The 15,949-nt window shown below is 47.8% G+C and overlaps 2 protein-coding genes and 1 long non-coding RNA gene across 5 annotated transcripts in view; 1 reads left to right on the forward strand and 2 right to left on the reverse strand.

Moving 5' to 3' along the window:
* Positions 1-5,269, reverse strand: part of LOC136564153 (calcium release-activated calcium channel protein 1) — an 11,076-nt gene extending 5,807 nt beyond the window's left edge. The window contains exon 1 of the mRNA XM_066561959.1: positions 5,042-5,269. Coding sequence (XP_066418056.1) covers positions 5,042-5,155 — 114 coding nt within the window. The 5' untranslated portion in view covers positions 5,156-5,269. The remainder of the gene's footprint in view (positions 1-5,041) is intronic.
* A 701-nt stretch (positions 5,270-5,970) lies between these two features.
* On the reverse strand, positions 5,971-11,311 carry LOC136564385 (uncharacterized). The gene is made up of 2 exons (XR_010784709.1): positions 7,597-11,311; positions 5,971-6,199 (listed from the first exon to the last, which is right to left on the reverse strand). It is a non-coding gene; the product is annotated as an uncharacterized lncRNA (long non-coding RNA).
* A 630-nt stretch (positions 11,312-11,941) lies between these two features.
* KDM2B (lysine demethylase 2B) overlaps positions 11,942-15,949 on the forward strand; it is a 105,595-nt gene continuing 101,587 nt past the window's right edge. Inside the window, exons 1-2 of one of the 3 annotated variants that reach the window (XM_066562313.1) lie at positions 11,942-12,045; positions 13,163-13,307. In XM_066562313.1, the coding sequence (XP_066418410.1) occupies positions 11,995-12,045; positions 13,163-13,307 (196 nt within the window). In that variant the 5' untranslated portion in view covers positions 11,942-11,994. Of the gene's footprint in view, positions 12,046-12,827; positions 12,985-13,162; positions 13,308-15,949 lie in introns of those variants that run through there. The other 2 variants (XM_066562314.1, XM_066562315.1) reach the window with 2 other exon arrangements.

Consider the following 15,949-nt stretch of genomic DNA (forward strand, 5'->3'; position numbering starts at 1 on the left):
CAAGTGCCCTGCCTTGCTGCGTGATCCCAGTGTAACGTGGGCTGGAAGACACCTCAAGAGGTCATCTGGGCTAATCCCTGGTTCAAAGAAGAGCTAACTTTAACTTCAGATCATCCTACAGATATGACTGACAGATTTACTACGGCTCTTGACAAAGCTGTACATCTGAAGTACAGCTTCTTGACAAAACTAAACGACTCATGACAAGACTGAAGCTCTCATAAGGCTAAAAATGGTGGGCATTCAGATGTTTTTAGAAGATAATTGAATTTTGACACATAACTGTGTTAAGCCTTTAACAGTCCTGGATTTAAGAGTCACAGCAGCCTGATTACAGCCATATTGCAGGAAATTTAACAACTTGCCCTCTAGAAAAATCTGCACTTCACTTGTTTTTAAGTTCAGTATACTGACCAAATTCATTTCACTTACTTATTCATAAGGCTTCCATATCTTATTAGACCAGAGGGGCTTAAAGCCCCTGCTCTTAAATGAAAATCACAGGCTTACATCTTTTTCAGATCAGTAGACAGTGCTGTAGAGAAAAGGAAGCAAAATGCCTTATCTCAAGTGAATCTGTATTATCTATGAGCTATTATTTATTATTTACTTCCTCTCCTCCCCTTCCCCACAAAGAGGCCTCTGAGCTCGGGTTGGTGGGAATATAACCCTGAACTGGGACTACTGCATCTTGTACAGTTTAGCATGTCAGGAATGGCTAAAAAGAAAGCTGTGTTGATCAAACATAACAACTGCATTTTTGAGGGCCCATCCATCATTGCTTGTCTATGGGTGGGACCCCGGAGGAAACTCAATAATGAGCTGAGTGTCAGAGCATCACTGGGAATCAGCTCCTCTGGCTGGCTCCCTGCTTTCCTGACAGTACAATTCACTCCAGAGACAGAGGCACAGAGCCAGGCTCTCACAGACTGTCTGCACCATTCATAAAGAGTTATAAACAACTCATACAGAGGCTCTGTATGAGCCAGAAGAACTCACCGGAAATTAAAAGCAGATAAGTCAAAATAATGATCTTATTTACTGGTTTTATACAGAAGGGAAACTAAGCATCATTCATCCATTAGTCCAGGATTTTGAGTCTGCAGATTGCTTGCTGCAGAATGGCAAAACACATTAATATTTGCTGCTGCTGACACTGGAATACAAATACAGGATCTCATGTTATTTTGTTAGCAAACATGAAAAGGCAATACCTGTGTGATTGGAGCAGATGCATCTTGAGGAGGTAATTCTTCTACACAGTGTAACTTACAGCAAATCCATTCAGTAAATACAAGTTCAGATTATCCAGAGGCTCAGTATCCTCTTTACATCCTCCAAACTACAGCAGCCACCCACAGCTGCTCCAAGGCAGAGCAGCAGGAGCCCAAACACTCCACACTGCCTGTCTTGCTCATCTATAACCGAGACAGGAATGTTAAAGGAGGCACAAAACTTTCCTTTTGTGACTGGAACAGAAGAAACTTTTTGCCTGGGGAAGATTCTCCAGCACAGCTGTAACCTGTAAGTGCAGGAGTGGTACAGAAGGCTAAGTGGAAGCAGAAGCCACAAAACTGGGCCTGTAACTCTTCCCTGCAGGTTACAAAATGCCACTGTTTCATGCTATTCTACCAGCAACCAGCTAAATACCACTTATTAACTTCTATAGAGACTGTTTTAGTATTTAGAACAGCCAAGTGACCTTTACTAGACAAAGACACCTGTACAGCTGACACCAGTGGCCCCAGGTCACACCTATCCTTACCTCAGCACCAACTGTTCTTATGGAAATCAATCTCATAAATATTTATCCCTGCAGTCAGTCTTCTGCAGAACATGCCTGAAGCTGTCTTCAGGAGACCAGACTGGCAATATTTCAAAGGCAAGAGCTGACAGTTCTTTGATGATATTCAATATCTGAAGCATATATATCCCATCTAGACAAAGCCCAGCCAGCTTGGACCACTAGAGGTATTTAAAAGAAAACAGCTGGCTGGTAAATATCAACCTCTGAATCCTACATATAAGGAAGCCAGCCACAGTGTATAATTCAGATCCATAGTTCTGACTCAGTTATTTCCACAAAGCTGTTAATTGGTGGCAGGAGGAGATGTTGAGTTCTCTGGTTTTATAACTAGTGGCATTTAACAACTTTCCTATGGTTTCTGACTCCCATATTGTACAATTGTCATGCTACTGTGTTATGCATCCTTGGTGACAAAACGATGCCAACAGTTCAGAATAATTGTTCAGACAAAAATAACCTGCCTGTAGCCTATTCACTGTAAAAAATAAAAACAGATAAAGCCAAGCATGAGAGGGAAGATCATGCAACAATATCTGGGCTATAATACAGAACTGAGAAATATCTGATGCCCCTACCAGTGTATGGAATTCCAACTCCATTCTTTAATGCACTACACATCCCCTACAATCTACAATTTCTTTCTCTACCTCTAACAATTTGGGGGATTGATACTACTAGCTGGCTCCATAAACTGGAAAAGTGTACTAAATGAGGTTATAAACTTCGTGGATTTTCCCTCAGACATATGGCACTGGATGATAGCATCCATGGAAACCTGAGTGAAGGGAATGCTCAGGTTTACTGGGGCGAGCTCAGCTCTCACAGTTGCCATCACCAGCCCCTGCAACTGTTTCTGAAGCTCACACACGGTAGCAAATCCTGATGTGAGGCTCTGAAGCAAAACTTATTGTAAAACAGGTTTTTAATCTTCTCTGAGGAAATGTAACACTTCAGGGTTTGAAACCTGCTGAGCGCTTCATACTCCACCTCACTGACCCCAGGAATGCCTTTGGCATGCTTCATTCCACCAGGGTACATCACCAATCCTGCAAAATGGCTGCAGCTAGACATAAAAATAGTCCATGAAAAGGGAGCAGTTCAACGGGGATAAACTTAGCTTCTACTAGAGGATGCAAGCACTCTTTAATCAAAGAGCAAGGATCAATGGGGCTGGCATGGAAACCAGCACGTTCCTCTCCTGACAATTCCCATCAATTCACTGGGTGGTCCTGGATGTGTCACTTAAGCTCTTTCTTCCTTGCCTGATAAGGAAAGGAGAGGAGCAATGACCCTGCATTGCTGTTGCCAGCTTTGATCCAAGCCTAGAGTGTATTTCAGCAGCATTTTGGTCGAGTATCAGGTGCCAAAGAACTGCAGTCAGTAAACAATGCACAGGCATGACAGAACAGCCCAGCTTTTCAAGGCAGAGGAACAACTCTAAAAGATCAGCAAAGTTTTTAAAAGACATCTAAAAATACTTGAAAGTTAACTCAGCTCTTCTGAACCAAGATTAGGAAGTCTTAGCTAGAGGACTGGGACTAGGCCTGTCAGTGCAAAGACACAATGGGTGGATTTCCATGCTGAACTTGTTAAAGGAAGAAAAATAAGTGGATTTTTCTCTTTGGAAAAACTTAAATATGAACGTTCACATGTAACTTTCCTGGCAATTAGAGATTTTCTTACTTGGAATGAATTTCCAGAAATACCCTAAGCAACAAATTCAAAAGCAGCAGTTTTCAACAGCAGGAGACTGAACCCCTAGAATTCTAGAGAACTGAATTAAGAAACAAGTAGAAGCCTCACCTCATACATCCACGGATTTTGAGTCCACATGCCATATATTTAGAGAAAAGCCAAGGAATTCAAGACGTTAAGTATGACCTTAAAACAACAGCATTTACATTGAGATGCGACCTCCCTTAGAAAGAAAATTTACAAATCCCAACAAACAAATTTTTCCCCACGTTCTCTCTCAATGTAAAGGGCTGACTCAAGCAGCCACAAACTGCTCTGAGAGGCAGAACGGGAGTTCAACAAGGAAAACCCATGATCAGAAGCGGCGTGTGAGCTCCAGCCGGATGCGTTACCCAAGGAGAAGCGGCTCAAACGCACGACCAGAGCCGCCTGTCAGTCAGCGCTCCGCCACCTCCCCGAGAGCTCTGGGCTGTTTTTAGCCATTGAAGGAGGACAGTGACATTTATTTGACCGTCAGGAGGCTGCTGTGTTTTCCAACAGCATCATTGGAACAATGGCTCTGGAAAGGAGCAGATTTAACCGCTGAAAATACTCAGTTTGTTAAAAGTGGGGCAAAAAAAATCAAAATACAGCAAGTCAGAGGAGTGAAATTGCGAATTTATAAACCGTGAAGCTGCATAAAGGGGCTGAGGGGAGTTTGCAGTTCTGCATGTCAGATGTCTGGGCAGATGAGGAAGTCTTGTGAGTTACTGTATTTCAAATTATTCGGAACTTTCGCAGATGACATAATTCGGGTAACTAGACTGCGCTTCACATCAAACTCGAAAGAAAACACATACGAATAAAAAAGCGTTTCTAAACCACGCACAAAATTCCAAACCAAGTACCGTTCAAGTTTTCCTAAAATAAAAACTAGAAACCTCGCAACTGCAAAGGACTGATGATGGATGGGCCTGAGCGGCACCACAAACTATAATCGGCTGCTGTTTCTTGGTTTATTTAAAAGCAGCTGCAGCGCAACAGCTGCCCCTGCCCTCGCTGCCAGGCGTGCGGGCTGAGAGAGGAGCGGGATGGAAACCCCGCAACCCGGGCAGCGTGCGGAGCTCCGTGCTCGGCTGCCGGCAGCGGAGCACGGCGCGGTGACCGCGCACCCAGCGGGGCTGCCCACGGCACACGCGGCACGCACCGCGGCTTCTGCGCTCCCGAGCATCCTCCACGGGCAAAATACGTGACAATCAAACAGATCTTGCATTATCTGGTGGAGATAAAAGCCGAGAGGCGGCTCTGAGCTCGTGCCAGGACGCGCTCCAAAACAAACGAGCTACCGAAGCGAGCTCCCGGGAGCGCTGCCCGGGGCGGGCCGGGCGCTCCGGGGCGGCGGCAGCAGCGCCCGCCCCGCTCCCCGCCGCCCCAGGTGCCGCACGCCGGGCCCGGGCCCCCCGTGCTCACCACAGCAGGCGCCGGCGGGAGAAGCAGAAGCGGCGGCAGCGCTCCCGGCCCGTGCCACCCCCCGCCCGCCGCGCCAGGCCGGGCGCTCACCATGGCGAAGCCGGAGAGCAGCGCGGAGGTGCGGCTGGAGGCTTTCAGCTTGGCTCGGCTCAGGTAGAGCTTCCGCCAGGACAGCGCCTGCATCGAGTGCTCGTTCAGGCTCATGGGCTCGGGGCGGAGGAGCGGAGCGGAGCGAGGCGAGGCGAGGCGAGGCGAGGCGGAGCGGGGCCGGCGGGCGGTGGCGGCTCTTTCCGGCGGAGCGGGCCCGGCCGCGCTAACACCCCATGGCGGCAGCGCGGCTCTGCCGCCCCGGGGCCGCGCCCGCCGCGCGCCCCGCGAGCCTGCGCGCCCCGCCCCGGCCCCGCCCCTCCGCCTCCCATTGGTCAGCGCCGCCCGGCCCCGCCCCGCCGCGCGCTGCCGCTTCCCGGCAGCCCCGAGCCTCAGGCCGGGCGGGCGCTGTGCCCCCGTGCGCCGCCCGCCGCCAGGAGGCGCCACGCCGGGAGAGCCGCGGGCCCTGAGGGCGCTGAGGGCCGGGGGGGCTGTGGGGCCGAGCCCCTCCCCGAGCCCCCGCCGCGGTCCCCGGGTGAGCGCTCAGCCCGAGTGCCGCTGACGGGCATCTGCACTTTCCGGTGGGTTTGTGCCCCTCAGCCCAGTGCACGAACCCTGCGCTCCCCAGGGCGGGCAGGATCCCTCAGAACGTCCCTCAGAACAAAACACAAAGCTGTGCCTCAGCCTCTTCCTTCTATAGTCGCCCGTCCTAAAATGCTTAAACATCCAACCTACACCTGTTCAGACCGGACAGAACATGTGGATCCAGACCGGTTAGAACATCCACCCTCTCTTCTAATTAAAACTGACTCAGCTCACCCTTTGTCACGTAGTTCTGGTTTTCGTAGGCCCAGAGCCCCTGATAAACCCACCTTTATCAGCAAGCACTTGATAAGGTTGATTAAGCAGAATATTTCAATATCTACACATGCCAGTGTTGAAAGATTTTTTTATTACCAGGTTCACATGCACCCTGTAAACCATAATTCATTTTTTCTGTGTTTTACAGAGGGAAAATTGAGGCGTAGAGCAGAACTCCCTCATGAGTACTTGGCAGAGTTCTGGAGGTGATTTCTGAAGAGGTGAGGTAATACACTGCATGTGCCACATCAAATTTGTGCGTCAGGAGACTTAAGAGATGTGTAAGAAACAAACCTGTTGCTATCAATTTGTAGTTAAGAAAAATAGGATTTTAACAATATAAATAATAGCCGACAAGGATACTTTTACTATTAACAGGCACATGGATGGTCACCTAGGAGATGAATCCACGCTAGTTCCATTAGCAATCAAAAGCATCGTTAGTTTGTATTGTTTTGACATTTTCCACCTTATTTACAAGGAGGAAAATCACAGCTGATTGTCTTTAACATTTTTGCTTTGTTCTTCACACCTTTCTGATTTGCAAGATCCATCACTTCCTTAAGCACAACAAAGGGAAAGACGTTTGATACCAACAAGGTCACTGGATGCTTTTCATGTACAAGGCATTCTTTTAAAAAAGATGTAGTGAAAACATGCAAGAAAAATAATCGTAAGGATTTGAAGTCTTCAGAGGCATTGCCTGTACCACATAGATTTGATCTTGTTCCTTTCTCAGGAAATAAACACAGTCCTCTTGTTATAAACAACTTCGGGTGAGATTTTTATCTGCAGGGGCATTAAAACACCTCGGTAGAAGAATGAGTTTGACTTAGTCTTTCCATAAAAGCCTCTGCTGTTCTATCACAGACCCCACAGAATTTTGGCCACAATCTTTCTCTTTTTTGGGTGACAGTACTGATGTGCAGGATCCATTTGAGTGGAAGTCAAGCATAAGCTAAAATTTGGCAGTGTTAGGTTAGTGGTTAGACTTGATGATCCTAAAGTTTTTTTCCAACTTAAATGAGTCTGTGATTATTAAACACTACTCTTTCTTTGGTGTGCTTTAATTATTAATCCCCCCCCCAAAAAAAAAAAAACAAAAAAAAAACAAAAAAAAAAACAAAAAACAAAAAAAAAAACCAGAACAGAAGATCCCACAATCAATATGCCTCCCACTGGTGCCTGAGGCTAAGAGCAAACCAATTGTGATTTCTCACTTTTTTGTCACTTTTTTCTTGGGAGATATGATAACCCTCAAAAACAGTAACTAGAACTTCCTCCATGTCTCAGAAAAACATTTAAGTCTCTATCCTGTGGAATTATACACTTAAAAATATTTTGCATTGCTGCTCATAAGCTACGACCAATGTTTATGTACATGTACATCACCAACGTGGATTGTTCACTATTTCTTCTTGTTTCTGTGCAAAATTATGGTTGAACTGTCACATCATGAGGGAGCACTACTGCACTAGGTCTTGACCTGTTCCCTAAAATCAGATTTCTCTAAAAACAAGAACCACCTGCAAGAGACATACATCTGACAAGGACTTCAAGTGTCTTTCTAAATAATTGTATTCAATTTCTAAATAATTGTATTCAATAATTGTATTCAACTCTTTGAGCTCACTGTTCCTCTATTTTCCTGTCCATCACTCTTATTCCTGTTTATTGGAAAGGGCTTTGAAAGATACAACAACATTAAACACTGAGGTTCTGCTGAGTTTGTATTTCATTCAGAGAAACAGTATGAAAAAGGACCTGGAGAATCAGCAAAGGCATTTCATCTCATGCCCTTTTCCAAACCAGACCCATGTGTCATTTTGAGATTTCAAGCCTCAGTGTTGTAGCTTTGAAATAAACATTCTGCTCCTGTAAGAAAGAAAAGAAAAATCAGTTTGTTAAACAGAAAAAATACATCAAGGATCAACATGAGGACCACAGCAGTGCACCCTTTCCCCTTTCTGTCCATTTTACAGCTCCATCTGAGGTACAAACTAAACAGGATAAATTATTTCCAACTCTATCACTCATTATGACAAACCTCTACACTGCCACTCTGGAGTGAGCTGAAACTAAAAGAGTCAGCCATGCTTAATTAACTCTTAGAAATGCTTCAGGGAGTTCTTCTGAAGTCACGCTGGGGCTCAGGGCCGGGGTTTGCTGTCACCTGTGACCCGTGCAATTGCAGAAGGCCACCAAAAGGGTGTAGCCTGCCCTCTCCCTTCATCTCAGCCCTCTCCAGCCTGTGCATCGCACCGATCAAATGGCTGCAGAGCTTCACTGGATTGACCTCATGAAATAATTTTTTTTTTTTTCATAATGGCTGAGTTTTCTGCCGGATCGGGTCACTGAACTGACTGTCCCTGTGGCTGCAGCACCACCAGACCTAAAGCAGGAAAAGTCAGGGATGTACATGCAAGAGAAAGGGAACGGGCCCTTTCAGCAGCAGGCTGTTATTACCCCTAATTAGAGGTAATGTCAACCCGTTCTCTGGATCATTTATGCATGAACACAATCGGAGCAGGTGGCAGAAGTCCAAGTTTCTTTCCAGAAAGCCCTGAGAAATCTGTACACTGTCACAAGGATACTCACAGTTCTTTTTTTTCTGCTAAAAATGTACTTCTGTATTTCTGTAGGAGGCTGAATAGGTTGGCTGAGCACCCTGTGATTAATGTGATCCGGTGCTGAGCACACCGAGGTGCTGCCCTCGGCAGAGCAGCTTTGCTAGAACGGAGCTCCAGCTCCTAATGCAAATCAGCACTTCCATTTGTTCCTGTTACTGCACCAACCCAATCGAGCCACCACAAAGTGGAAGTCATGGTAGATCTGCATTAAAAACAACACATTTCAACTTGCAAAGGCAAATACAAGTTTGCCAGCAGTCCCAAAGAGGTTAAGGGAAACATCTTTGCAAATCTCATCTACAGCAGAGCTTTACATTTAGTTGATGGAATTTTGCAGGGTAAAGATTTTGATCTACCATGTCTAGAAAAATTGTATTTCAGCTTCCTTCATAAAACAGAGAAATACTTCAATATCTCATCTTCCATCCTAACCCAAGGTGAAGAAAGTATAGAATGGTAGATCTTACAGGATAAACAGTATTTGAAAAAATGCTTTAAGATTAGTCCAGTCCATTCTGTGCAATGGGAACTAACTGTTTTAAAGCTCAGTGGGGTGAAATGATCCCATGTCTTCATAGAGCCTTCCCCAGCAGAGAACTTCAGCTCTGGTTTCAGCATGAGCCCTGCAGTACAACATTAATTAAATGACAGCTCCCAGTTCTGAGCTAACGAGGTCAGGATCCAGAGCCTTGGCATGATTAGATCTTAAATAATTTAAGCTACATTAACATCCAGCAAAAAAAAGTTTTAGTGTTTTTTTTCAGAGTTCAGCCCAGCCACTTTCCCAATGACCACCACTCCCTTTCCACAGTTGATGCTGTGGTTTTGACACTATATCACAGTGTCAAAAAAGCACAGCATTTTGATGTGTTTTCCCCATATTTTTGACTGTGAAGAAGGCCAGTCCTGGGTCAGCCCTGGGGTGTCCCATCCAGGCACTGCCTGATGGGGCCCAGCTCTGGGCACTGTTGGAAAACAGTGCCATGATCTGCTCAGAGGGAAAACCAGCCACAACCCTCATCAGCCAGCACTAAGCATGGGAATTTAATATTGCTTCTAAATGTTTTTATCCTGTCTAATGCAGCTGTGGATATGGATATTCTCATCACCCACAACCTACACATTTCCCCTCCCCTTTTTTTTCTCCAGTTCTTTTAAGTTTGGGATAGGTTTTTTTTTATTGACACACAGATTATTTCCATGGTATAATGAACTGTAGTTGAATAGGTACAATTTCTGTCTTAAACAAGCTTTAAAAAGTGTCTTCTATTTTTGGAGATCTATAGATAGAAACTGTGTTGTTTCTGAAACATTTACTTCCACACTTCCATAATGTTCTCTGATGTTTCCAGGTGTATGTGATGGATACAGTCTTGGTGGGTTTGCTTGATACACCAAGAGTCTCAGATTGTCCATGTCCAAAAAAAAAAAATTTAGAAAAATGAGTTGATTTTCTTTTATGTCTCTGTTCTGTCTCTTTTGGTAGACTTTTGCAGCATGGATGGATGATGTGTTTTTTGTCTGATGATTCTCTAGTAACATCCATTTATCTTGTATTCTGACCTCAATCCTACAGATGTACACATGTATTTAATTTTAAGATCGAGTAATCTTGGCTGAAAGGTCAAGATATGTATATATCTCCTCAGGATTATGGATTAATAATGCACTTGCTCCAACAGACATCTGGAATCCACACTTCAATATATAGCCTATAAAACACTTCCATACCATAATAAAGTTCAATCATCTGCAAACAGGGAGATGTTAGAGAAAGATTACATGATTTTTCAAGATTCTGCAAACAATTCTTGGCAGAATCAGAAGGAGAAGCTCGCTGCCTTAAATCCTGTTAGAACTCCATCCTCTCCTGCCTTTATCCATGGATCATTAAAATAGGGATTGTTCCAAAGAGATCAACGGCAAGGCCTGCAAAGTTGAATTTTAATGTGTTTTAAATTTTGCATTAACACTTAATATATTTCATATAATACCTAGGATGCTTAACTGATTGCAAAAAGCAAACCAGAGGAGCACTGCCAAAGCCATCAGCCCCGACCCTGCTTTGGGTATCCTTTGATGTTCCCTTTCTTGGGGGATGTGGAGGGGAAGTAAAGGATGTCACTTCAGAGAGGAGCCACGCTGTGGAACCTGGGGGCTGTTCAAAACCTGCACTCTGACCCTGCTATTGCAATCAGATGGTCCCAATACTTGCTCAGCATCAATTTAGAGTAGATGTTAGGGGGTGTTGTGGAAATGAGACCCGCCGATAGTTTTAGGAACTGCAGGATCTCCATCCTGCAGATTTTTTGTATCAGCAGCTACTTTGTAGCATTTTTTTCTTCTTTTTCATGCGATTTCTAACTACCTGTTGTACATGCATATCGCAAAAGCAATTTCGGTTTATTTAACACCAGTTCAGCACTATTTACAACACATTCTGGATTTTATGGCCGGTTTTCACAGGGCACGTGGGTGCAGTGCCGGGAGCGGTGCCGGCACCAGCCGGGGTGCGCGTTCCGCGCCGAGCTGCACCGCACGTGTGCCACAGGCACGGAGCGAAGCCACCGCTACAATTAACCCCAAGTCCGTGTATTATAAGATTATTTTCAAGTGTTTGCTGCATTAATTCGCCACTCCTCACCCCGGCTTTACGCCGTTGGGGTCGGGCATACTCGCGGAGCTCAAATTACCCCCGGTTAAGCAGAACCACTCAACTCTTCGGGCACATCTCGGGGCTCCGGTACCAACCCAGGGACCGTCCGCGCCTTTGTGGGGCCCCGTCCCCCCGCCGCCGCTCAGCGCCTGCGTGCCGCGCACTCGTGACCGAACACAGCACGGCGGGGCCGGCGGCCAGCACAGCGCCGGTACCGCCCCGGTACCCGGCCAGCAGAGCGCCGGTACCGCTCCGGTATCCCACCCAGCCTCCCATCCCGGCCAGCCCAGCGCCGGTGCTGCCCCGGTACCCCGGCGAGCCCCCCATCCCGACCAGCACAGCGCCGGTACCGCCCCGGTATCCGACCCAGCCCCCATCCCGGCCAGCCCAGGCCGGTACCGCCTCGGTACCCCGGGCGTTCCCCCCGTCCTGGCCAGCCCAGCCCCGGTCCTGTGCCGTGCCCCCGGACATCAACCCCGCCCGCCCCGGCCAGCCCAGCCGGTACCGCGCCGTGTCCCCGGTCCGCCCCCCCGCCATCCCCCCGGCCCCGCCGCTGTTTACGTTCCGGGCACTGCGACGCCTGCGCCCCGCTCCGCACGCAGCGCCTGAACATGGTTCCTTAGGACTTTGCAAAAGGCATCGCCGCCGCCCCCCTCCCCTTCCCTCCCCCTTTCTCCCCCCCCCCCCCCAAAAAAAAAAAAAGTCCTGGTGCAAAATTGCAAAACTTTAGCGAGCCCTGGATGGCTTTTGTTTTGCCTCCTCCCCATTTGGGCCAAATATGCAGGACAGGAACTGTTGACAAATAAGTGATGAAACTCTCAAAAAAAATGGAGGCAAAGAAAGACTCTGGAAGAAGATTGGTGTGTAGCTGGCTTCGGTCTCTTTCCTATTCGTGCCTTTTAATTGATTTTGCTTAATTGTTTGCAAAGGGAGAAATGCATGTGGGACGTAGGCAGCGGAGCGACTTAGTTTGCAAGAGCGCGGCTGAGGCAGCGGGGAAGGGGCGGAATGGAACCGAGGGACGGGCAGGGTGGGACGATCATGGATCATTATTTTTTCCGGTGCGTGCGGGTTTGCGCTGATCCACCGCGCGTGTCCGCGGGGCTTCGGGGCGGGTTCGCAGGGCGAGAGCTGCCGGGAGAGGGGCAGAGCCGCCGGCGGCAACCGGTGCACCGGGCTCGCCCCGCTCCTCCGGGGACCTACCTTGTGCCGGTCCCCGCCGCCTCCAGCCCCGTCTCCGCGCCCGCCGCAGCTTCCCCGGGGCAGCGTCACCGGCCTCGGCCGGGCCTGGCCTACATCCCCCGCATTGGGCTCGGTGCTGCCCCTCGGGCGCGGACCCCCGCGCTTTCGGCGTTGTCGAGCGTGCGGGGCGGCGGGGGGAGCGCGCGGGGGCTGCGCATCCATCGCGGCGTTACATAAAGCGATCTGGTTTTTAAATCGCCGCTTCCGGTGTGACTATGGAAACACTCGGATTATGTAAATACCGAAACCTGGATGCTGGGCATCAGATGCGAAGATTCGCCCCCCTTCCCTTCACCGGGGAATTAGCTCTTGTTCACGTACAATAATAATAATAATAATTAAAAGAATGATCCGGTCGTTAACGAGCGTTTACCGCCGTTCAAGGGTTTTTACGGGATTGCAAAACGCTTCGGTGCTGTAGCCTGTGAATTGTCGGCGAGTTACGTGTCCCCCGCTCGCCTTCCAGCGCCAGCCCCTGCTCAGCAGCCCAAGTTTGAGTTTTCCTGAAGCCAAGCACCTGTTATTCCTGCCGAGTTCCGTGTCACGGGATGGAAAAGGTGCATACAGCGGGGTTGGAGCTTGTTTGGATTCAGGTTTTGTTCAGTTTGTGCCTTGCCATCTTAATTATTTCCTCCAGAGTGTGTTTATCAAACCGTTGTGCACGTTCCATGTGCTTTCCTCGATTTTTTCTTTTCCGGACAATGTGTTTTATTTTGGTTTTTGTGTCTTTTCTAGCGCTGCATCGGCCGAAGGCGGTACGATGAGAACGAGGACCTCTCGGACGTGGAGGAAATTGTCAGCATCAGGAGTTTCAATTTGGAAGAGAAATTAAAGAGTAAAATGTACCACGGGGATTTCGTGCATGCCATGGACGGCAAAGGTAACACAGCCGGGCCGGGGCTGTCCGGCCGCGCTCGCCGCCGCCTCCACGTGCGGCTCCGCTCCGGCTTCGGATTTCGCGCCCGCGCCCCTGCCCGGGGATCCGGTGACGCTGCCGGCCCGAGGGGAACCGGGGGCGGCTGCTGGTGGGGCCCTGCAGCCCGTCCCGTCCCGGGGGCTGCCCCGGCCCGTCCCCCCGCACCCGGAGGGAGCTTTTGCCCCGGCGCGGTGCGGGATGAGCGCGGTGATGCATGGCAGTGCTCCCCCCGCCGTGACCCCAGCGCCGCACCGGGCTGGGCAGGAATCAGCTCCTGGCACGGGAGAGGCCGAAACCCCAGCCCCCACTTAGCCAGAGGTGATTCCTGCTCCCTCTCCGCCCCCTCTTGAATCCAGGACCCCTTTTGCGAAAGGGTGCGATTGATGAGCCCGTTCGCCAGGCTCGGAGACTTTAAAGTCAATAACTTCTTTGTGTGTCTATCATATATTAAATTACAGCGCTCCCCTCCCCAAAGTTCCTCGCTTTGCTGAGGTGCCTGGAATTCCGGAGCCGTAAGCAGAGCCAGACAGCCCCGCTCTGCCGCACGGGGAAACGGGAGAGCTTTGCCCGGGAACCCAGCGGGCCGGGGGGGCTGCAGGTCACCTTTATTGACCGCTGTGCTGCTGACACGGATCCCTAATCCCAGATGGCCGTCACCAAAACTCGGCCTGACTGAGGAGCCTGTTTAGGATGGCTCTCTCAGGAAAGAAGTTTTGGCTGTAATCCTCCTGAAATTGCTCTAGCTGTGTGGAACCACTAATCGAGTTTAGAAAGTTTCCTTTTCTCCCTTAGGCTTAGTTTTGCATGAGCATTTTAAGCTCCTTTTAGAAAAGTTGATGTGGTGGAGAAATTAAATACCTATCTTACTTAGGAAGGTATTTGTTTAGGAGATAAGCTCAACCCTGACCCCTCTTCCTCCAAACAAAACACAAGCAACTATTTTTTAGCTGGAAAATGTTAATTAATTTTCCAGAAAATGATTGCATTCCATCCTCAGCTTCCAGACACTCCAGTGGTTGCCACTGCTCCATGCTAAGGATAGTACAATCCACATCTTCCCTGGCTTGGCAGCTCCAAAATCTCTGGGCAGCTCTCTCCTTTCTAGGGAACTTGAAAATAAATGAGTGTCTTTTGTTATTTTGTTGTGGTCTGTGTCGGCTTTGTTCAACCCCACAAGGGATTTAAATGCTTTGTTGGGGCATTAGGAAGAAAGGATCTGCCTTGCTATTTGCTCTGTTTTTATTTTTACTATTGGTTTACTTTTTTTCTCTAGAAACCTAAGAGTTGAATTGAATCTGGTCGAAACAATGACAGTAGTATGGAAGAATAAAACAAGTTATATGAACACATGGAATTAGTTGAGCAATATTCTTTTTTTCTTTCCCATGTCCTTGTTTTTATTTTCACTGATAACTCATCTTGAAGTGGTGTGAATTTTGCCTTGAATGCAGTTTGTTATAGCTACTTGTTCTCTAGTCTGCAAGGCTACATAGGTGCCTCTGCTTCTTCCACCAATATTACTCCTGATGTTTGTTGACTTTCTGACTTGGATCAGTGTCTGTGAAAAGTCTCTGTAGTTTATTTATTGCTTACCAAAAGGCAATAGCTTTAATGGGGATGCCTATGGGCAAGGATGACTTATTTAGCACAGAAATATTTACTGGGTAACCTTAGTTAAATGGAGTGTTCATTACACTTACTTTGACACTAGTGGCAATAAAGTTTCTGTAGTTTTAATGTTTCTGCAAATGGATAATTACAGTGCTCTGATTTGATAACTCTTAAGTAGGAACATTACATCCCTACTTGTCATAATTACCAACTGAATACAGCAAAGAAAAAGTAAAAATAGAGGGCAGTACATGTGCAGGCACGGGAGTTTGGCCTCTGGCTCTCCTCTTGCTTTCAGTGTGGGTTTTAGAGCAGAGAAACATCAGGAATGGAGGCTCAGGCTGAGGTGCTTGTGCTGGCCCAGGGAGCGTGGGCAGCTGGAAGAATCTTGGAGTGAAACTGCTCGTGTGTGCCTGAATAACCTGCAGGGAGTGGGCTCTGGGTTTGCAGGGCATTCTGTAGTGCTGGACAGTCAAGCAGTGCTTTCCATTCCAGGGCAGTGTAGGAAAGGCTTTATAAAAGTCATTTTTTCCTGTAAAATGGGGGAGTAGCAGAGCCATAGAAACAGTCCATGGCTGCTGCAGGAATTCCTCTGCTCTCTGTGGCAGAAGGCTCCAAACTGAGTGTGGGGTTTTGTAGCCATGGCTCACCCAAATCGCTGCCTTGTAACTTCCTCTCTAATCCCCAAATCACTGCTATTGTGTCAGACCATGCATAGAGAAATCCCCAGGAAAGGCCAGTCCTGCGTAATCCTCAGAGAGGAGCAGCAAGGTAATTCTGGCCAGTGTTAACATGACAAATTTATATTTAATTTTCACTTTGATTGTGTATTATACTGTGACTCCCCACAATTCATTTTTCACAGACTTCCTAAGTGCCAGGAGCTGTGTAAAATCTGCCTATCAGCTCCTGGAGTTACATTGCTGATTAATTAAAAGAAAAGTTGTTCTGTTGAAACCAAGAGTAACCCCCACATAAAAAGAATTATGTGTTCA

This window comes from Molothrus aeneus, chromosome 18 (assembly GCF_037042795.1).
Source record: "Molothrus aeneus isolate 106 chromosome 18, BPBGC_Maene_1.0, whole genome shotgun sequence".
In the NCBI taxonomy this organism is placed as follows: domain Eukaryota; kingdom Metazoa; phylum Chordata; class Aves; order Passeriformes; family Icteridae; genus Molothrus; species Molothrus aeneus.